Here is a 23,511-nt window from a genome sequence, read left to right as displayed (position 1 = left end):
TGACATCGAACCTCTTACATCTAAACTGACAAGAGTAATCACGTGGAACGAGTTCTCAAACGCTACTATTTGTTATCATAACCAGACTAATAACAGAACGTACTGCAGAAACGACAATTATCCACACATCTCTAGATAATATAAAATTTCCGTCTTCAAAAAATTATACCCATCTTATTCTCTACTGCAACAATACTGTCCTATCATCTTTCTGACCATCAGTAGATGCTAGCAGACCTGTAGATATGCCTACTACTAATATATATATATATAAATAAATGTCTAATAACTGTTTGTTTATACAATGAAGTTGATTTGACCCACGAACTAAAATCTGTTTTTGAGGAGCACCTAACACAGCTCAGCGACTGGTTTGAAAATTACTTTCAGCACTTCTCTATGCTAACGATAATAAAGGAACCTGTTCATCCCAAGTTTTCTGATCTTTCTCAAATATTTGATATCATATCCAGCAAGGTTCTATTGAATCTTTATTCTAACCCATCAGCAGCTGGATGACAGGCTATGGTTTCGAGTCTCTTAACACCTAACAACTTGCAAACTTCCTTCATTAGCTTCGAAGTGAAGTTACTGTCTCTATCTGTTAATAAGTATTGTGGTATACAATGTCTAGTTACTAGAGTATTAACAAATGATTCAGCCATCATTTCTGCTTTTTGATCAAGCAAGCTTTGCCTCTAGAAATCTAGTTAAGTAATCTGCAACTACTAGCACGTATTTGTTAACAACATAAGATATGGGCAATGGATCTAAGATATCCATAGTTATTCATTGAAAAAGCATGGTTAAACTTGGCATTCGTTGCAAGGAGGTGTTTTAGAGCGTGGACTAGTCTTTCACCTTTGATATTCAATGCATGAGGCACAATAATCTTAAATGTATTTGGGCCCGGCATGGCCTAGCGCGTTAAGGCGTGCGCTTTGTAATCTGAGGGTCGCGGGTTCGTGCCCGAGTCGCGCTAAACATGCTCGCTCTCCCAACTGTGGGGGCGTTATAATGTGACGGTTAATTCCACTATTCGTTGGTAAAAGAGTAGCCCAAGAGTTGGCGGTGGGTGGTGATGACTAGCTGCCTTTCCTCTAGTCTTACACTGCTAAATTAGGGACGGCTAGCACAGATAGCCCTCGAGTAGCTTTGTGCGAAATTCCAAAACAATTTAAACAACTTTAATGTATTTTTGCATATTTACCCAAAAGAATATTTTATTTATTCTACCATATATTTTCGCAAAAACATAGCCTGTCGTAATATGTTTCATAATTTTAATTTTCAAACTATATGGCACAACTCTCTGTAATGATCTGTCGTTATCAGTTTTATTTACATCAGATATCTAATTCTAATGTATATTCTGTTACTTCTTCATGTGATACTTTGTTTTTAAGTTATTTAGTAACTTCTCTTCCTTTTCTTCGTTAATTACGTGTTCTAAATACCAAATTACTTTTAACTCGTCTTCATTTACTGTTTTTACTCCATTTATTTTGTTAATAAACTGCTTTTCTTTGTTCCCTCTTTTAATGCCACTAACGATTTCGATGGTGCATGAACTCTAATAACAGTAAACATTCTACCATACAAATACCAACGGAAGGTTTTTATTTCCATGCAGTACGGCTAAGCATTCTTGTTCTGTGATTGAATAGTTTATTAAAGCTTTTCCCAAGTGTTAGTTTTTTTTTTCACTGAGATCTGCGTAGCTTATAATTGGTGCCTTTAATAAAGCATCTCTTAATTTCTCAAATGTCTCCTGTCTTTTATCTGTCCACTGAAATTTTGTTTCTTCCTTAGACAATTTGGTTAAAGGTTTTGCCAGCAACGGAAGATGGGATATAAACCTTCTATAAAATCATACAAATCCTAGTAACGTACAAGTATCTTTTACTGTGTAATTCTTACAAACCACCACAAATATTTTTACTGTGTAATTCTTACAAACCTCCACAAGTATCTTTTACTGTGTAATTCTTACAAACCACCACAAATATTTTTACTGTGTAATTCTTACAAACCTCCACAAGTATCTTTTACTGTGTAATTCTTACAAACCACCACAAATATTTTTACTGTGTAATTCTTACAAACTACCACAAATATTTTTACTGTGTAATTCTTACAAACCACCGCAAATATTTTTTACTGTGTAATTGTTACAAACCACCACAAATATTTTTTGCTGTGTAATTCTTACAAACAGCTGGTTTGAGTTGAGAACATTTTTTATGTAAAGGAGCGAACAACGTTTCGACCTTCTTCGGTCATCATCAGGTTGACAAAGAAAGAAAGAGGTAACTGACCGATAGCTGACCACATGTTTGAAGGGGGTTGTGTAATTGAGTATAGGGCGTACTTAGATGTTTGATTATATTTATTAATTTAGGTATTAAGGTGTTCCTTTGTATTGGTTTATTTTGGGCTTGAGTTGTTGTATAAGTAAGGCTTCATTAATTTTGCGTTTGTTTATGTTTGTTTCTTTATTTAGTATTTGGGTGTTTTCTTTAGTTACGTTATGTTTATTTGATTTGCAGTGTTCGAAAACGTGTGAAGGTGACTTTTTGTGTTCTCTGAATCTGGTTTCCATTTTTCTACTTATTTCTCCAATATAGAAGTCGTGGCAGTTATCACATTGTATTTTATAAATAATGTTGATGTGATGTTTGTCAGTGTAGTTTTTACACAGTATAAACCTTAGTTTATGCTTGGTGTTTGGATAAATTTGGTAATATCTGGAATGTTATACTTTGTTACCAGTTTTTGCCATATGTTGGTTATTTGTCTGCTGATGTCGGGAATATATGGTATGCAGCAGTATATGGTTTCGTGATTTTTTTATTCGTGAGATATATTTACTTTTGTTGGTTGATTTTGCTTTATGTCTAGGTGTGTGCGTATAATGTTTTCTACGGTTTGTGGAGGAAACTTATTGATGTTGATGAAGTATTGTTTCATTTCCTCTAATTCATCATTAATTTTATCTGGTGAGCATAGGTTTATGGCTGTGTTTATTTGGTTTCTTAGTATGTTGAGTTTTTGTTTTGTTTCATGTGCTGAGTCTAAAGGAATGTATAGTCCAGTGTGAATGATTTTTCGGTGGATCTCTGTTTTAAATTGTGTATCGGTTCTTGTAATTTTGAGGTTAAGAAATGATACTCGATTGCTTTCTTCTTGTTCACATGTGAAGTTAATGTTGGGATGTATAGAGTTAATGTGATTGAAAAGAAATTAAGTGTGTTCTGTGTATGTGAATCCCTCAATCGTGTCATCTACATATCTGTACCAGTATAATGGTGGATGTAATGCTGTGGTAATTGCTTGTGTTTCAACTTATGTCATAAAAATATTGGCTACAACTGGTGATACTGGGTTACTCATGCTTAGGCCATTTGTTTATATATAGTTGTGGTTATTGAACATAAAGTTTGTCTTCATCGTGGTGAATTCTATGAGGGTTACTAATTGGTTGCTGGGAATGTCTATAGATGGGTTAGGGTCTCGATTATAAAGTTCAAAGACTATCTTGCAGGCTTCAGCGGTTGGAACTTCTGTAAAGAGGGATATAACATCGAAACTAGCCATTAAGGCTTTATGATTAAGTTGATTAAGATTAGACTTGAAATTAAAAGAGTCTTTGATGAATAAGCTGGCTGATGTTACATATTTGGAGAATGCCCAAATGCCAAGGAGAGGTGGTGTCGGGAAAAATGAAACATAAACTTTATAGCTGATTGTTACTGGTTATCAAAACAAGACCCTCCAGACGCAATACATGAAGTGAAAACCACAGTAAGTAGTTTTGAGACTATAATACATAGATTTCACATATACGTACAAATCAAGATGAATGAGGATGCATATTCATTTGAAATCAATGTTCTTCCCTTTCTTCAGAATGTTAGTGTTTTTATTGACAAGCATAACAATAAAAATGTACATTGTGCTGAACGAAATAATAACTTGATCTAAGTAAGGGTTTTTCGGATTTGTAATAATACGTGATAGTAAAAAATATTAATACTATTTTCAGAATTTGCGTTGCTGATTTATAGCTAACCTGTTCATAAAACCAAAACAATGTTCATGAAGTTTAAATCCGCAGACCTGTGTTAAATTGATATTTAATACTTACCTTGGTTAAGTATGGTACACTTTTTTAAAAATGTTTTTATTAATATATACAATTCTGTACTTATTTGTTTATATATGTATTTGTGTTTTCCTACCTTCCGTCAACGATCACTATGTTAAATCTCATTAATAAGTAGTTAAATTAGTAATATTGACACCGCTGTTATTTGTTTCCGCAGGTAGTGAAACGCATCAACACTTCTGTTATTATTTTCGCTATTATTTACGTATGATCCATGAAATAATTTGTAAAATTTAATGAGGTGTTTTGTAAATTTTTTACGTTTCTCTGAATGATTGCTGTAATGACACTCATTAAAAGCCATGGTACAAAAACTAAGTTATTTTTCTATCCAGGATCCCCAAGACTTTTAAAGCCTTCATTGTTGTTGTTTTTATTTTAACTCATTTCTGTGTTTCTGAAAATGGTTATAAATGATAACGATTAAAATAACAAGTTTCTTACCAGCTGCACACATTATCATTTCGTATATTAACTTCTTTTTGTGTTTACGTGCAGTTATGAACTTCACGCAAGCTTGTTTTGAAGTCATTAAGGTGTGTGTTACTAGTGGTAGTGAACGTAGTTTATTTGTAAACCGTGTGTTAGAAAATGTAATACTTATTAATATTGGGGTTTAAGATTTTTTACGGTTTTAGTTTCGCCGAGAAAACGTAGCCAACTCAGGCCTGCAAGTTTATACTTTCAAGTTTTTTTCAGTGGGTTCACATTTAACTTTTTAAGTTATCATATTCTGTTTGTTGAACTAGAAAGTGTGAATCTTAAAAAATAATCAGAAGAATTGAAAGTAAATGTGAGATAAAAGCAGTACAGGAAAAGTATATATTCACAGCAAATTATTTAACATTAGTACTAATAGAATATTGAAGTGTAATGGCACATTATACCAACACATGCTGGTTTCAAACAAACTACATTACTGGCTTCATAGGCACAAAGGCATGCAAGTGTTCCATTGTTTAGTGGTTGACTGCAGTTGTCCATCTGAAAAGGAAACTTCTTCCATATTTTGGATTTTCTTGAGGAAGAGAAAGAAAGAAATGGATTAGACCTCAGTTCCAGCCAGATACCAATTTTGGGTATGGATCCAGTCAAGTATCTGAAAAAAAGATCTTTTAAAATATGTACCTCAGTTGAAATAAGTGTACTCTATGAAAGTGATTAGTTTTCTTTAAACAAGTTAGATGATGCATACAGCAGTTATATCTTCATAATTAAGTTGAAGATGTAATTGAAAAATGATATGGTAGAAGTTAACTTGTGCATTTTTAAAGTAAAGGACATAGCTCTTTAGGAGTCATTGGAACATTCTTCTTCATGATCTGTGTAAGTTGTGGTAAAGAAACAAGTTCTTCCCCAGTGTGGGGAAGTGTCAAATACACATCTGGCTTAAGAGGAGTTCTTGAGATGGACAAAAGAGAAAATTGCATGCCAGTTGAGAAATGGTTAGGAAGACCTTGCCTATCTATGACCCCCTCCAGAAAGATATACTGTCAGTAGATGGAAGGATGTATTTTTCAATTTCAGTTATTAATTCAGAAAGGCTTGGCTCATCCTTTATTTTCTTCCTTGTTGTTTCTGATCTGTTTAGGTCTTCATCTTCATAACATGACAGACAGTCTTCACATGTGGCATCCTTTAATGACTTTAAGTTTTCATATCCTCCAAGTTTAATAACATTTTCTCCAATGCTGAAAGGGTGATTATCCATTGCAATCATCTTCATAATTTTGTGGTAAATGACCACTGCAGGATGACTGTTAAAGTCCCTTAATTTTTTTCTTTTGTTTTCTAAGTATTCCTTCCTGGTCATTGAGTGACCACTGATTGCTAATTTTCTTTGTTTGAGAGACAGTTATTCCTGAGATCTCTTTTTCTTTTCCTTTTTTTTGTGTTTTGTCTGCCTTTGTCTTGTGCCTTTCTTACACAGCAGGCACTCGGCCTGAACCTGGATGAAGAAATACTTCCAAGTGAAGGACAAAGACATTTTGTGCTAATGTAGTTGATTCTTTTATTCTCAGAACAATACATGAAAGAAGTTACACAGCCAGAAAGCTAAATACACTGAACAGCACCATAATGTTACCCACTCAAAATTTCAGTTTGATAAAAACATGTTCTCACAGTAAACAATTTTACAATTACTGTTAGTTTGCAATTTTAAAATGCAATGGTATTCAGTACACACATGAAGTTTGATCAGGTTAGACATAAAAATCTGAATTTAGGTTTTGGATGATTTGTCATCAACATTCTCATCAGTATTAGAGAAAAACCAGACTTCACTTGCTTTTTTGCTGCCTTGATGAATTTCTTTCTTCATATTTTAACACATCTGAACTTCAACTGTTTTGACAAGACTGTATATATTCTCCCTGTTTTTAGTAAAACTAACAATTACAGGTGATTTAACATTTTAGTTGAACTAACATTTTAAGTTTGACCTTGCAAGCAAAATAATTTAATACTCGATGTGGTTGTGCATTGTAAATAATGTATTTGACGTTAGAGGAATAAAGTCTTCAGCATGTGGCTGTATCTGTATTAAACTATTTTTCATAATCTATATCATTCATCTTGTGAAACTCAATCTTTCTATAACACTTCTGTTTTTATTTTCAAATAGACCTATAGTGCATCACTGTACACTAAAAATCAGCCCTGAGGAAAATATGTTCATATTTAAACCTTTTGATTAATCTCCAGCTTCACATAATAAATTGTTCTGTATTGTTTTATCTTCAGAAATTAGGTTACACCTGTACTTTATTTAATGTAACTTGGATAAGTGATACAATGTTTAGGACTAGTGTTATTTTTAACAGTTTCTATGATTAGACTCAAACCTTTTTTTTTTTTTTAGTTTGAAAACTTAAGATAGACAACTTTGTTGAATTCATCCAACATCCTTCTATATTCATTTTTGGATTTTACTGTAATACTTTAATATTTGCTTGTACTTTCATGAACTACTGCAGACCTATACAAGAATGGAGATGGAGTAAGAAAGAGGCTTGCTTACCCAAGTGATCTTACACAGTATTAATAAAAACTTCTGAACAAAAATTAAACAGTATGGCTTATACAAAAGGCCAGTGTTTGTATACAAGTGGGGCATTACATATTATGTTAACTGTTGAAGCATGTACTTGTTTGTGACATTTATAGCTAAGGTTGTTGAGAGTACATGAATGGTTTTTAGCATTTAAGATATACTTAAACTTGCAGGCTGTAGGAAATTGCTCAAATAAATGATGCCTCATTTTCTGTCTTCTTATTTGACAAAGAAGCATTTAGGTTAGGCTTAAGGATCAACATTACATTTTGGTTCACAACTTGCTCAGAGAAAGAAACTGTTATTAAAATATAAAGTTCCAATATTAAATATACAGTGTAAGCCTACTGATAGTAATTAACCAACTTTGATTCATAATCAAAATAAAAAGCAATTACTGATGTACTTGCATATCACCAGTACAAGAATGAAGATGTGGTGTTTGTTTAGAGCCAGTGAGAAATGTGTGACATTATTTTGGTATTATATGGTACTAGTAGAGATAAAACCAAGCTTGAAGGACCACTGTTGTAAATTTTAAGATAGATATGGTATGCTTACAAAATATTGTACAAGTTATAAAGTATTTCACAATTATGAACCTTGTGGTAACCAAAAATGATAATGAAAAATTATAATAACAACAGTTTGATAAATACAATAATCAAAATCACAAATGGTAGTAATTTAAAATGTTAAATTCTATTATTTGATTATTTCTTTCATGTTAGTGCAGTTTTAGTTGGTTATTTAACACTAATTCTTGCTCATAGGTAATCTTTTAATTGTACAGTTTTAGTTGTGTTATGTGATGAAAATGAAAGGCCATGCTATTGCTGGATATAGGAGACAAAATGTAGTTTATGTTTTTAAGTTACTTGAACTACTAATTTAATAATAATTACTGCACTCTAAGTATTGGATAGAACTTGGACTTCTACCAACCTCCTTAGCTGCTGTTTCATGCTGCAGCCAGCAGGTAATGCTTAATGTAAAAGTTAAGAATACTAACAATTAGGCTAAGTAAAAACAAATATACATGTTTTAATACCCCACTCACTTCATATTTGACAACCATCTACCTTCATTCTGTTGGTGTTTTTTATGTAAACTTCTGTAGAAGTACGTCATTAAAAGAACCTTCTACTTTATGTTTTGACATCTTTTTTGTTTTTCTTAAGTTGATTAATGAGTTCCACTAATGGTCCAGCTTGTACCACCTTACACTTATCAGCTTACAAGTCAGGTCAAAGTTAAAAGGCCATATCATCGCATTTGTTGATTTGCATTCAAAATTTTATTGCACTAGTGCTTTATAAGTTTCTCTCCATAAGTCTGGAATAATTATGGATGTGACATTCTATGTCAAATCACCCAGATTTTGAAAAATTTTCCAGGTGACCCCCTCAGAATGTGTTGAAAAAATTCACATGTGCTCATCTGTCCATATAATGAAATATTACCAAAGATTAGATCAATATCTCTAATAGTTTCTGATTTACAGCCCTGTAAAATTTAATTAGTTTTTTGTTATTTTTGGCAAATTGTTTTTCGGGCAACTTTGGCTGCTTAAAGCTGCAAGAGTAATGGTGGTAGAAGGCTGAAATTTGCTACTCTGACTGACTTAATCCCACAGAATTCAAAAATGGTCTCAAACCATGTTTATCTCTCTTAGGATTTTCCTAGTGAGGGTGTAAAATCACCTGAAAACCCAAAATTGTAAAAAAACATTGGTTTATTTAATAAGTCATAGCTCTAAGACTTAATATAATACAAAGCTGAATTTTTGTTTTCAAATTTCCTGTAATATATCAGTTGATAGATCAACAATTGTTGTAATTAAAAGTCTGTTAGATCTCCTGTAACAAAATTTAGTTGCATGCAACTTTTCATGATTTAGCTAAAAATAGCCCTACTTCAGGCCACAGTTTGACCATGTCACCAGTTATTCAGCCTTTTCAGATTTTTACCATATATTCAAAAAAAAAAATTTACAGGGCTGTAAATCAGAAACTAGTAGAGATATTTATCTAATCTTTGGCAGTGTTTCATTGTATGGGTAGATGAGCACATGTGAATTTTTTCAAGGCATTCTGTGGGAGTCACCTGCAGCCCCCTGGATGATTTGACATGGAATGACCCAGATTATAATTCAAATTTTGATATTATGTATGAATTAATTTCTTAATTTAAATGTAAGTATTAAAAGAACACATTTAAATATAGATTTTAGTGAGCCACATATGTTGAATGCAACGCTGTTTAAAATTAGATGCTTATGATGTCAAAATATCAAGTCTATAATTTTTTAGAAATTAGAAAGCCAAATTATTAATATTGACGACCTAGAATATAAAATAAGAGCATCATATCTTTTTATTTTGCTGAGATATGGATATTTACTGATTCAAACATGGTGGCCCTCTTCAACTCTTTCATGTTTTGAAAAGGTCCATTTTATACTCTCACTACAGTATAGGACATGTGAATAACCAATCTACAGCTTGGTATATTTTCAGAGTGGTTTTCTCTTCCATTTTAATCTTTGAAAAGGCTATCATGTTTTTTTTTGATAAGCTTCCAAGGAGGTAGACTTATAGTCAACCCAAAGTTTCATATTTTATAAAATTAAAAACAAAAAGCCATAGTATGCTCAATAAGTTATAGTAGAATTATATTGTATCAATATAGTTATTTATGATTTTTTTTGTTATTCAACTGTATGTATATAAAACCTTAAAAAAAAATTGTGTGATATCCTCCATGTGTGAAATTTTAAAGGCTTAGCAACCAGTGTCCAGCAACAACTGATTATAAAGGTCATATTGAGAATAAATAATTGTTTGCTTTACTTCTTGGTTGAGTGCTCTATATTTTAAGAAAACTAAGTTTAATAATTTATTTATAAATAGTAATAATTTATATATATACATATATAATAATTGAAATGTGACTGTATATTACAAAATACTAGTTCACTAAAACATAGCCAAAACAGGGAAAACAAAGGTCAGTTTTATATTATTGGATATTGTTATCTGAGAGCACATGCACTGTGTCAATGCAAGCTATGTAATGTTAGGTAGGCATGGCTGGAAGGGTAATATAATAATAAAAAATGTATATGTTCGTATAACACAATAAGACCTAAACTACTTTGACTAATTAGTTGTATTTCCATGTTATAACTTGTAGTCATTTTAGCACCAAAAAAGCATAACTCATATTTTTTTTCCTAATTTTTGTATGGTGGTTATGAGGTTGGTTGTGTGACAGATCCCCACATGTTTAGAGTACAGAAAATAAGAAAAATATGAAGTTTTACAGAAAACAAACATTTGAAATATATTTAGGAAGTTTTAAAGAGATTATGTAAATAATATTTGAGAGTTTGAGGATGAACAAGTTTTTTAATTATAACATGAAAACACTTTTCACTCAGACTAGTAAAGAAAGACTACTTTCTCAAACAAGTTTTTAGTATAAATATTTCATTAAAAATCTGATTTTATGTGTACAAAGTACTTGTAATGCTTACTAAAAGTCTACCAAAATTTGTGCAGATACACATGCTGTATGAAAGGTTATAGTACAAATACTTAATGTATGCAAATGTGTAGATAAACTTGTGTATATTATACAGAGCCCATTGCAAAAGGGTTAGACTTATTTGTTTCTGACCATTCACTAAGAATGCTCAGGATCATCTCAGATCAAGAGATTTTCTCAGCAACATTGGTGTTTCTCAGGTATTGCAAGAATTGTCAAAATGTGTATCTGAATTATTAACATGTATAATGTAGAGCAAAATAAATCTGCTAGTAGTTATTAATAACAAATGAGTTAAAGTATGGAGTGTCTGAAATGTCATACACTAATCCCTATCCAGTGCTGATGTCAATTGTATAGTACCAAGAGTCTATTGTGAGAAAAATACTTTATTACACATCACCTTTTTTTATCTCCTTATTAACTTTTCCATTATTGTGACAAAATTCTAAGTTTATAATTAATGTTTTTAGGTTTGTCTCATAAAACAGAACCACAAATCACATTAGAGACAAATATGGTTTTGTGTATTATTTGTTAAGCTCAAAATTACATGATGTTTTATAAGTAGTCTCTTAAAATTATAAGATTTTTCTAACAGTTAAACTAGTTGTACACTGTATTTTTATAAAGCTTCAGTCACTGGTTGTGTATTTTTGCAGCATCCAACAACATTTAAAATGTATTTGTTAAAGTTTTACCTGTTATGTATTCACATTTTTGAAATTTTTAATAAAACTAATAATAATTATGCTTTCTTAAATATTCTAAAAAGCCAAGGTTAAATAATTACAGAAATGTTCTTTCTCTCCAATAACTCAAGAACTTAAACATAAGTCAAGTTTGTTTGTTTATAATTAAGCAAAAAGCAACAAAATGGGCTATTTGTGCTCTACTCACCACGTATATCAAAACCTGGTTTCTAGCTGTATGAATTTGCAGATGTACTGTTGTGTCACTGTGGGGCACATAAATCAGGCAATTTTGGGATATTGTCCTCTCTTTGAAAACACTAATAAATATTGCAATTTTTATTATAGGTGTAATTTTCTTTAAAATATTATAGATTCAACATTCCATAGTTTTGTTTTAAAGATTTAGTTTAATTCTAAGAGTAAAGATCAATTTTGTAATCTTATCAAATAACTGTGTTCTATGGTAATGCAGTATTGGTTCTTGTTGAAAGTGATTCAATGGATATTAACATTCTTATCATCGATTACTAACATTCAACAACAAACCATTGTTATGGGTTAGATTTTCAACAATAAACTGTTCAAAAGATCAACAAATATACTTGTTGTTGATGACATAACTTGAGGAACGTTTTAATTGTACTAGAAACAGCAATGTATAGAATTTAATTCTCTATGGTTAAAGCTAATGAATGGGTTAATGCTAAGGGCAAGGGTACAGTATTATACAGTTTAAACATTTTATCTGTTGCTTTCAATAGTATCTCTGTAAACATCCATAAGGTATCCTTTACTGTAGCTGTCTTTACATTAGTGCACGTGTAACACACATTAATCTGATCTCTACGTATATATATAGATCACAGACTGTAGATGATGGGGTAGTCTTCTTTCAATTTCATCGAACACTCCAATTTACTCAAGTGTAGGAAATATAAACTCAACTTTATTCACAGCTACATACAAGACTTATACTAGCTTGTCTAACTCTGTTCTATTGCTTCCTACAGTAAAAGTTTGTTGGTGTATTTTATTCTGAATGTGAGTGTTAATAAACCAACATTTTAATTCCTGCTTTATGAAGTTTAGTCTGTATACTATGGTATGTATCAATGCATTAGTAACAGTTACTGTGGCTCTAGATACTTTCCTAATAATCTTTTGACAGTAAAATTCAACTGTCTAAAATAATGAGCTGATTATAGTCACCTGTTCACCTATCAAGAGAATCATTTCTCTAGATTCCTTTTTATGTCACTCTATGTCTTTGTTTAATTCACGTAGATTGTCAGTGGTCACAGTTTCGAATAAGAATTTCAAAATGTTTCCAGTCAAACCACATTTTTGTAGAGTTTAGTGTGATATTGATATACTGTATTTAATATCCTTTAATTCTGATAACAAGTCACTTATCTCATCATAGTATTGTCTATCTAATATCTTGTAGTTTTTCAATTAACTCTTCCTGATTAGTTCTTGCTAACTCTAAGATAGCTATCCCCTGATATCTCTTTTAATACAATATTGTCTAAACTTCCTATACCTGAACTAACACAAGCATTCACATCAATTTTCATCTATTACTACAACTCGTATACAAACTAATAACCAAATGTACTGCGGAAACAGTATATTGTATACAAAAAACAGTACCTACCCTGTTTTTTTACTAGAACGATACTTGCATTCCATCTGACCAAAACGTCTATCATCAGTAACACAAGAATTTTGATACACCTTTTTTTTTATAAATATCTACTAATAATGCATATAATTATAATACTTTGTACAACATATACAACATTTCCCAGATTTATTGAGACTCAGTTTAATCAGGTGTAAATTGTCTACTAGGTATTCGATATTTTCCTTTAAAGTCATAGCATGTGTGGCCTTCAATATATCTTATCCACCTTTAACCAATTCACAATGCTTTTTACTGTATTACAATCTAGTGTAACCCCACCTATCTTGCTTCTTACCAAAGCATACAAAGTTTCCTCACTTGGATACCCTTGCCCATGTATTAATGTTTTTAGATTGACTAAATTCCATTTCACATTCTCCCATTGATGGGGAAACTATCAATATAATGTTCATTAGAGTCAAAACATGTCTGGAATGTTTTCATATTCATCTATAACAGGTCTATTGATATTTCTAGTGATGTACATAATCAAATTCATTGATTCTTCTAATGACAGGAGTGCACAATATAGCTTGAATAATATGATGTGTCAATTTCTTCATGTTTGTAACCTCTTAGTTTTTTTTACATGGCCAAAGGTGAAAATCAAACATGTTGACTGGAGAGTATGGATCTTCGTTATGACAGCACCTCTTCATTGTCAACATTTAATTACTTTATTGTATCATGATGTATGCTTTGTCTCAGCATTGTCATTTTCACTGCTCATAATTTTCAGTTCCACTAACAAATTTTCTCAACATTTTCCTTTACTCCTCATCTTGACATCATTCGTCCCATTTCCTACTTCAACAAGAAGACTCACCATCTGTAGAAAAAGGACTGAAACTTGAGACAGTAAATTTGTTCATCTGTTATGGAGTGTAAGGAGGTTAAAATCTTCTCTATTCCACTTAGGCATGTAGCCCATTCTGTCAGTGATTTCTCATCTTTACTTATGGTATTGATGTTTTAGTGTTAACTCAAGGGCAGTTTTCAGTTATTTGTTCTTTCTTGTTACCCAGCATATTTGTTGAACACCACAAATGTGCTTTATTTCTTGATCCAACAAAACTGTAATTTCATAAAGTTTGATATTTAATAATACAGCTTGAAAATGCCTTTTGAGACATTTTTATATATATATCACAAGCCACTAAATATACAAGTTATGTGTAATATATTGAACTATGAGGTTATGGTTGTAAGTGACTCCATGATAAGATGTGAATAGGATAGTCTGTGGGGTAAGGAGCAAAGAATCAGATTATGTCACCCAGGGGCTCAGGTGGAGAATATAATTGATAAAACAAGAAAGGGGAAGTAGCAGTGATGCAGTTTTGGTGGTGCATGTTGTGGCTAATGATGTATGGAAAGGTTGGTCACAGGAACTAATAAGTACAGGATGGCCCGTAAGTCTCTACCCATCCATATGTTATTATGTTTTATTCAATTAAGCATGTATTATAAATTTGTTTCTTTTTTTAAGAGAAATATGGCTGATGTAAGCCCATTTACACTTAAAGAGCATATTGTGACAAGTTTGTGGGTATATTATGCAGCAGGAATGAGAGATAGCACACAGATACACTGGATACACAAGATATATAAATGGGTAGGAACTTACGGGCCACCCTGTACAATGGATCAATAAAAGCATTTAAAGAAAGGGTCATAACTTAATTTTGTTAGGGATACTGTCCATAATTAACTGTAGTGATGATATAAGTAGGTCACCAGGGCTAAATGCTAGGCTTAGGATTGGTATGTAAGGATGAGCAGGCTTGCTGGGGGGATTTGTGGGATCATTTCAGTGGAAGAAAGCAGCTTTTTGGAATGGATGGTTCACAGATAAATAGAGTAAGCCCTAGGTTGTTTGCAGAGGCTATTAATATACCTGTAACTGAAGTTTTGAACTAGGACTATCCTGTGTTAAACTAAATGTAAGATGTGAAGAAAAGATTAACAAAAATTTGTTTAAAGTAACTATTGAGGAGATCAGTTTAAAACTTTTGGAATAATGTTTTTGTAATAAATCTGTTATTCTTCTATTCACATTACTCATATTTTAAACATTGAGCAAAATAGTGTGTAGTCAGTCACAAGTTACAAATATACATAAACATCTTTATGTTAATAAATTGTATTTGTATTTTTTTCTATGTGGAATGGGACCCAATGCCATGGTGCTAATGTTAACTGGAAACCAATGGAAGTAAATTCCAGTTAAAGCCTGTACCTCTCCTACTGATATTCTATCCTGATTCCTGTGAAGTGGTGGCAGTAGTATTATTTATTGTAACAGGAATTACTATAGTTGATGTGTGGAATCATTAATCCATACAAAGTTCTTGCTTGATTTGACAACAAGAACCAAATGTAACAAAATTTTGTTAACACAACTGAATGCAAACAGGAGGAGAAACATCTTGTGAAAAAAATGGAAAGACAAAATAGCACAATCATAAATAGTAGATACAAACAAGTTGTGCCAATCTAGAAAGTGAGGATTGAGTGCTAATAGCAGAAAGGAGTATAAGTGCTGAAGCTGGTGTCATGATAGCATTGGTGGTTAGTAGTTAAATGATATGTACATGATCAGTAGTAGAATCAAATTGGTGAAGTATATTGACTGGTGCACTGAGCACAAAATGTCTTTCAACAGTGCTTAGAGGGTAGAAAGAGATTCAGATTGCTTTGTGTATGGGAAGGTAGGACTGTGTTGGAATATTTGACAAAGTTTATTATTGTTTACTTTATCTTTCTACTCATGTGAAACACAAAACGGTTGATATATGTGCAGTGTTTATATTCATCATTAAAACACTTAATAAAATTTATACTATCTTTACAAGGTCTATATTATTGTTTATTTATGTTATCTGTTTTGTAAAATATGTATATATAGTGGGGTAAAACCTACTGCTAGTCATGTTTAAACTACGTGAAACTTGGAAAAGATTGTCACGGTTTGTTTCTAAATATTTTGTTTTAAAAACAGTGTCAGATAAAGAGAACTTGTAACAGTTTAAAAGTAAAGTAGTTTATTAATTTACATAAAAACTATGAAGATAATGTGAATTTTTAAGTGAGTATTTAATTAAAACTGTAATATTTGTGAAGAATGTAAGTACTAATTCCTACTTGTTTTTTGTTTAAATTAGGTTTTGACAAGAATATAAAGATATAACCATGGAAGTATTAAAGATAAAAACTGAACCATTTTACGATGATAAGCAGGATGCTTTGTTAGCTGTCAAACTGATGAGAAATGAAGATGAAACATTTACATTATCAAGTAGTAAGTGTGTATCTTTAATAGTTAAATGTTTAGTGTGTTTTACAACACAGCCATTTTACCGATTCTATTGTGTGTCTAAATTTTTCATTTTATTGACTGTAAATAAACTATTTCATACATCTATGTTGTCCCAGAGATTTATTCAAGGTTGGGTAGTATTTTAGTCTTGATATCAGAAACTTAAACACAATGAAATTGTCATAATTATTGGCAAGGATAAACCTCAAAATGATAAGTGAGTGTTGCACTAACTAAGCTAAAAGATTAACCAGTTATCTACTGCTGGTAAAGCACTTTGTATAAACTGAAAGTGAAACATTTATTCCATGATATTTGTGTAGTTATCATAATTTCTTACCAATTACAATGTTGTTGTCAACAAGCAATTTCTGATTCAGTCAGAAAATATGACAGTCTTGATCGATATCTGGAAATCTGTAAGCCTAAGGTGAGGAATGTGTGGGTTACGATCCAAGGATAATTTTGCTGTTTTTTTTTTCTATTAGTTATTAAGATGTTTTTATACTACCAAAATGAGCCACCCCTTCATGTTATGGTCATGCCGTTCCACATTATTTTAGTATTTCTCTCTCATTTTTCCCCTTGGTGTGGATTCCTGTACATGGTGAGGGGACATACCAGGGAAGGTTCTGTTCTTTCAGTTTAACTCCTCTTGGATTTAAACATCCACCCACATGTTTGCTGTGTGTGGTGACATGTGAAGGGGAGGAGAGAATCCTGATAGTTGAGGGGTTCAACTTTAACACCACTTTCATTTTGAATTCCTGTAGAAGGGCAGCTTTGGGGTGACCGCCATGGGTCAATTGGCTGGTCCATTTGGGCAAGGATCAACCAAGTACCAGTGTTGGATGTTCTCAACAGGTGTTGTGTACATTGTATCTGATGCTGGTGTTTTGGTATAGTGCTCATGAAATCCTGGCATTGCTGCAGTGTCCTTGTTTGGCATTGTAGTGTGTCCCCTTGTAGGGCTCCATGGTGGATGGGGTCAGTGGGCACTGAAATGTTCTTTTTTTATTATGGATCCTCCAAATAAAAACTTAAATAAAATGGTGAAAAACAGTCCATAGCTAAATGACCACGTCTTGAAGATTCTGAGCAGCAATCTTCAAAATCTGTAACACGTGTACCTCATTTTCTTACACTATATTCTCTTTCAGACAAACCTTTAGGCAGATGTCTCTTTTTCTCCTTCAGAAGGGACTAGAGGAACTTGCTGGCTCTCCAAAGTCAGTCAAAAAGCTTCTCTCTGGTGACATATTGGTGGAAATATCCACATCTCAACACAGTGAACTCCTTTTGCATTCATAGTCTATTGAAGATACACCTATTGAGATTACACCGCATGCTACTTTGAATTCATCATGATGAGTTATTGTTGAAAAGGATTTGAAGAACATTTCTGAGTCAGAGATTCTTGCTGGTTTCTCCACCCAAGGAGTTTCTGCAGTGAGGTGTATATCTCTAATCTCAAAGATAGAATTATGATGCCGACTAATGACCTCATTCTGACATTTACATCACCATATCCACCTGCCAGGTTATCTTAATTGCAAGGTACAACCATACATTCCAAACCCTCTCAGATGTTTCCAGTTTCAGCAGTTTGGTCACTCAAAGACATCATATTGTGGTTCCTTGAAGTGTGCTTGTTGTGGCAAGGACCATGATGCCTACAGGTGTGAAACAGACCCTCATTGTGTCAATTGCAGAAGCTCTCACCAATCCTACTTTCATTCTTGCCTTAAATGGTTGGAAGAAAAAAAGGTGCAGCATTTCAAAACAATTCAAAACATTACTTACACTGAGGCTCAAAAGTTGCTGTCCAAGATGGGAGTGCAGACACATCTCTCTGTGCCTCCAAATGAATCATTCTCAAATCAAATGAAAAGTCTTTGGACTTCCATGATTAAAAAAGTTGATGAACCAACATTAACACTCATCTCTGTCCCTAAGATACCTTCCAACAAACCCCAAAATTCACTTTTTTTGGTTCCGGGTACAGGCATTTCCTTGGTACATCTTCTTTTCCAACCCCAAGATGTGAAACGATCATTCTTTCATGTCCTCAGTCCCTGGAGTTCCTTTCCAACAACAAAGACATGCTCAATCAATCCAGGGCAGGATCCATGGAGGTTGATAGACCTCTCACGAATGAAGACAATAAAGATAAAAGACGTGGTTGTAAACAGAAGGGCTTTCCACTGAATTGGCCTACACATAAATAAATATGGCCACCTTGATACAATGAAACTGTTGAGGTTTATGTTGTATTCTGGATGACCTCAAAGCACTGATTGTTTCTTACCATCCTGTATGTCTCTCCTTACAGGAAACATTTCTGAAACCTGCCAGTACAGGCACTTTCTGCAGTTTTCTTTGAATAGAATTGACAGGCTGTGTGATGAACAAGTGCATGAAGGGGTGGGTGGCACTGCTGGTTGATCAGCATGTGCCCACCCTTTTTTTGCCACTTGTCACACCTTTGGAGGCCATAGCCATCTGTGTTTCCTTGGGTCATATCATCACTGCTTGTTCTCTTTACCTGTTGCCTGGAGAGGAGAAACCTATGATCAATCATCCTTGATGCTCTCATTGAACAGTTGCCCTCTCCCTCTATAATCCTGGGGAAGTGCTGATACTGATGGGAGGGGTCACTCCATACAGTGTATACTCTCTCTGATCACAACATTTCTCTTCTCAATAGTGGTTTTTATACTTATTTTCATGCACCTAGTCTGTTCTTTACTGCTGTTGATCTCTCAGTTTGCTCCCCTTCACTATTATCCCACTTTTCATTGGAGGGTTGACAATAACCCATAAGGCAGTGATCATTTTCCTATAATTCTGAGAGAGGCTGGCTGTTGTAGATGCCACCCACCATGTGTGCCCCAGTGGAAACTGGATCAAGCAAACTGGTCCTCTTTCACTGCTCTCGCAGAACTTGATCCTGTCATCATCTGTAATCCATCAATAGACAACTGTGCAGCAGCAGTAACTGACTGTATTATACAGGCAGCTGCTCATTGTATTACTAAAACCTTGACACATTTTCCACGATATCCTTGTCCATGGTGAAATCCTGTCTGCCACATGGCATGGAAGGCTCAAAAACGGGCCTGGGATACTTTTTGTAAGTATCCCACACTCTCGCACCGCAATACTTTCCAGCAGGCCTGTGGATATGCTTGGTGGGTAAGACGTCAAAGCCAGAAGGACTCTTGAATTTTGTTCACAACCAGCATATTTTCTACCACCAGTTCCAAAGTGATATGGGACAAGATTCGAAATGTTACTGGGCAATATAATTTTGTCCCCCTCGCTATCTTGCTATCTGATTGCCAGGAAGTAGCTGATACCCAGAGCATTGCTGATAATCTAGGTGAAAGCTTTTGCCAGGTATCTAGAACTTCTGCTTCTTCCTCCACCTTCTTAGCCATCAAGACTCGGGCACCTCTTTCCTTTCGAAGTGATTGCCTCTATGACTATAATTGCCCCTTTAAGTACATTCATAAGTTTACCAAACCTGTACCCACAGACACATTTTTGCATACTATTTGTGGCACCTCTGCCACTGAAGACTCTTTATCTTTGGTAACATTTGTCTTTTTGAGCAGCAGTTGTGCTTTTGTAATTCCAAAGAACAGACACTTGGAAGTTGTAGCTTTAATGATGTCAAGAAAACCCACTTGTAGAGAAAAATATATATGTAAAAACGGCTCGTTTGAGTTCAGAAAATATTTTACGTAGAAGAGCGAACAACATTTCGACCTTCTTCGGTCATCGTCAGGTTCACACAGAATGATGATGACCGAAGGAGTTGTGGCTTATTATTTTAGTAGTTTTTTGTAGGTTCATAAGAATTGTGAGTGTTCTGTAGATGATGATCTATGGCAATATTGCAAATGTTGTCTGAAAATATGTGATATAAAATATATCATATGCTGTAACAAAAGTCTCAAATCTGCTATACTTTAACCCTTTCAAACAGATCAAGGCTCAAAGGCCATGTCATCATGTTTGTTGACTTGCATTGAAAATTTTATTGAACTACTACTTTATAAACTTGTGTCAATAAGTTTTGTATGAAATTGTGCCTTATCACTCAGACTTTAATATTACAAGAGTTAATTTCTCAATTTAAAAGTAAATATTAAAAGAACTTAAATATACACTCAGTGGCCAAGTTATTAGGTACACCTATCTGGTACCAATTAGGACTCCCTTTTGCTCCTAGAATAACAAGGATTCAAAAAGGTGCTGGAAATATTCTGTAGTGATTTTGGTCAATGCTGCTTTGACAGTATCATGCAGTTCATGTAAATTTGTTGGCCGTATGTTCATGCTTTGAGCCTCCCATTCCATCTCATCCCAAAGGTGCTCTATTGGATTGAGACCTGGGGACTGTTCAGGCCATTGGAGAACACTGAAGTCAGTGTCATGAAAGTGGAACCATCTTTGGTTGAGGCATGCTCTGTGACATGATGCTTTATCCTACTGGAAGTAACCAATGGAAAACAGGTAGATTGTGGCCATACAAGGAACACGTGGTCAGCAAAATTGCTAAAGTACACTGTGGTACAGTTACGACAGAAAATGTTTGTACCCCTGCGTCGTGAGTAGTTTTTTCTTCATAACTTAAAAAGTATCACAATTAGGATAATGAAAGTATGGTATATTATAAATATTATACTAACACACATCTACATAACTTTTTATGAAAATTGAACAACAAATAAACTGTTTATAAACAAATAACCAAACATAGGAGGGGTAGAAAGTGTTCATGCATCTACTTTAATGGTCAGTTGTGTAGCCTTTCAGGTGAATTACTTGGTGCAATCTCTCCTCATAGCCCTCCATGATCGTTTGACAGTACTCGACTGGTATTTTTTTACCATTCTTCTTTACAGAAGGCCTCCAACTCTTGCATGTTTTTCAGATGACACTGATGAACCCTGGTCTTCAACTCATGCCAAACGTTTTCAATTGGGTTGAGATCAGGTGACTGCAATGGCCACTCCAGAATGCTTATATGGTTCCTCTGCAACCAGGATTGCACATATTTCGATGTGTGCTTAGAGTCATTGTCGTGCTGGAAAATCCAACGATGCACAAACTGCAAGTTCTGAGCATCATTCTTGATATAAGTGCCTAGTATATCAATGTACTCCTCTTTCTTCATGATTCCATTGATGCGGTGAAGGCTGCCTACACCAGAAGAGCTGAAGGAACCCCATAGCATGATGGAGCCACCTCCGTGTTTAACTGTAGGGATGGTGTTCTTTGGAAGATTTCGTTTCCCCTTCCTACGGAAAATATTGCAAACATCATTGTGGCCAAAAAGCTAGATTTTAGTCTCGTCTGACCAAAGAATACTCTTCTAATAGGTAAAGGGTTTATCTCCATGCTTTCTTGCATACCTCAATCGTGCTTCTAAATGAATAGGCTTTAAATATGGAGTTCTAAGAGGATGGCATGCTTTGAACCAAGAAGAGCGTAACATGTTCATAACTGTAGAGGTGCTTACTTCTGAGTTCAAAGCATGCTGTCCTCTTAGAACTCCATATTTAAAGTCTGTTCATTTAGAAGCACGATTAAGGTATGCAAGAAGCACGTGTTAAACGAAGCTTCCTACTAACTTCTTTGAGAACCTTCCTCTTGGTTCTCTCTGGAATTTTGGTGGGGCATCCGGAATGAGGGAGGTTAGCAGTTGATCCTGTAAGCTTAAACTTTTCAGTTATGCTTTGAACAGTAGATTTTGGCACATTAAGTTGTGTAACAATACCGGAAAGAGACACACGAGACTTGTATTTTACAATAATTTGGTTTTTTAAATCACTGGACAGTTGTTTCCTGTTTGCCATGATGACCAAACAGATAATGACGGGACGGCATTAAATTGACGGAAGTACATTTTTTGCTGGCTAAATTCCAATAACTATGAACCCAATGTCTAGTTCTGGAATGGTATAATGTAGTTTATTCACCAAACTAAACAAAATTTTTACAGGAATATCAGTTTTTCACATGTTCTTAAATGTATGAACACTTTCTGCTCCTCCTATTTTTGGTTATTTGTTTATAAACAGTTTATTTGTCATTTAATTTACATAAAAATTTATGTAGATGTGAGTTAGTATAATATTTATAATATATGTCTATTAGCCTAATCATGATAATTTTTAAGTTATAATCAAAAACCTACTTGGGGCGTAGGGGTACGAACACTTTCTGTTGTAACTGTATGCAAATGAGGCTTAGTTGATATTAAGGGATCTAATTAATATGTGCCAAGAAAAATCCTCCCAACACTATTACACCATCAGCCTATACCATTGAAATGTGGCAGGATTGACTCATGGATTCATGCTATTTATGCCAAATTCTGACTCTACCATCTGCAGGTCATTGCAGAAATCGAGATTTCAAACCAGGTAATGTTTTTTTGCAGTTGTAAATTGTCCAGTTTTGGTGTTCTCATGTCCACTGTAGCCTCATTTTAGCTGACAGAAATGGAATCTGACATGGTCTTCTGTTGTTGTAACCCATCCACTTCAAGGTTCAATGTGTTGTGCATTCAGAGATATCCTGCTGCATGTAACTGTTGTAAAAAGTGGTTATTTAAGTATCTGGGGCCTTTCTGTTAGCTGTAATGAGACTGGCTAGTCTTCTCTGACCTCTCTCATTAACAACCCCAATAAACTGTTGCTCATTGAATGTTTTTGTTTTTTGCACCATTCTCTGTGAACTCTAGAGATTATACTGCATGAAAATCCCAGTAGGTCAGCAGCTTTTGAGATACTGGAACCACCATGTCTGGTACTACGGTTAAAGTCACTTAGATCACACATCTTTCCCATTCTAATGTTTGGTCAAACAACAACTGAACCTCTTGACCAAGTCTACATTCTTTGTGTATTGAGTTGCAGCCACATGATTCACTGTTTGGCTACTGACATTAAAGAGCTGATGTACCTTATAAAGTGGCCACTGAGTGTAGATATTGGTGAGTTAAATAGTATGTTGAATGCAGTA

General features: G+C 33.9%; 1 protein-coding gene across 13 annotated transcripts in view; it reads left to right on the top strand.

Annotated features, from left to right (window-relative positions):
* The first annotated feature begins 4,041 nt into the window (after nt 1–4,041).
* Nucleotides 4,042–23,511, top strand: part of LOC143231342 (uncharacterized) — a 36,591-nt gene continuing 17,121 nt past the window's right edge. For 3 of the 13 annotated variants that reach the window (XR_013017241.1, XR_013017232.1, XM_076466471.1), the window contains exons 1-2: nt 4,713–5,247; nt 16,319–16,455. Coding sequence is in view for 11 of the 13 variants with exons in the window: in XM_076466471.1 (XP_076322586.1) it covers nt 16,347–16,455 (109 nt within the window). In the remaining 2 variants the exon portion in view is untranslated. The other 10 variants (XM_076466021.1, XM_076465959.1, XM_076466074.1 and 7 more) reach the window with 10 other exon arrangements.

This window comes from Tachypleus tridentatus, chromosome 1, assembly GCF_004210375.1.
Source record: "Tachypleus tridentatus isolate NWPU-2018 chromosome 1, ASM421037v1, whole genome shotgun sequence".
Classification (NCBI taxonomy): Eukaryota; Metazoa; Arthropoda; class Merostomata; order Xiphosura; family Limulidae; genus Tachypleus; species Tachypleus tridentatus.
This window is presented reverse-complemented; position numbering and strand designations above follow the sequence as displayed.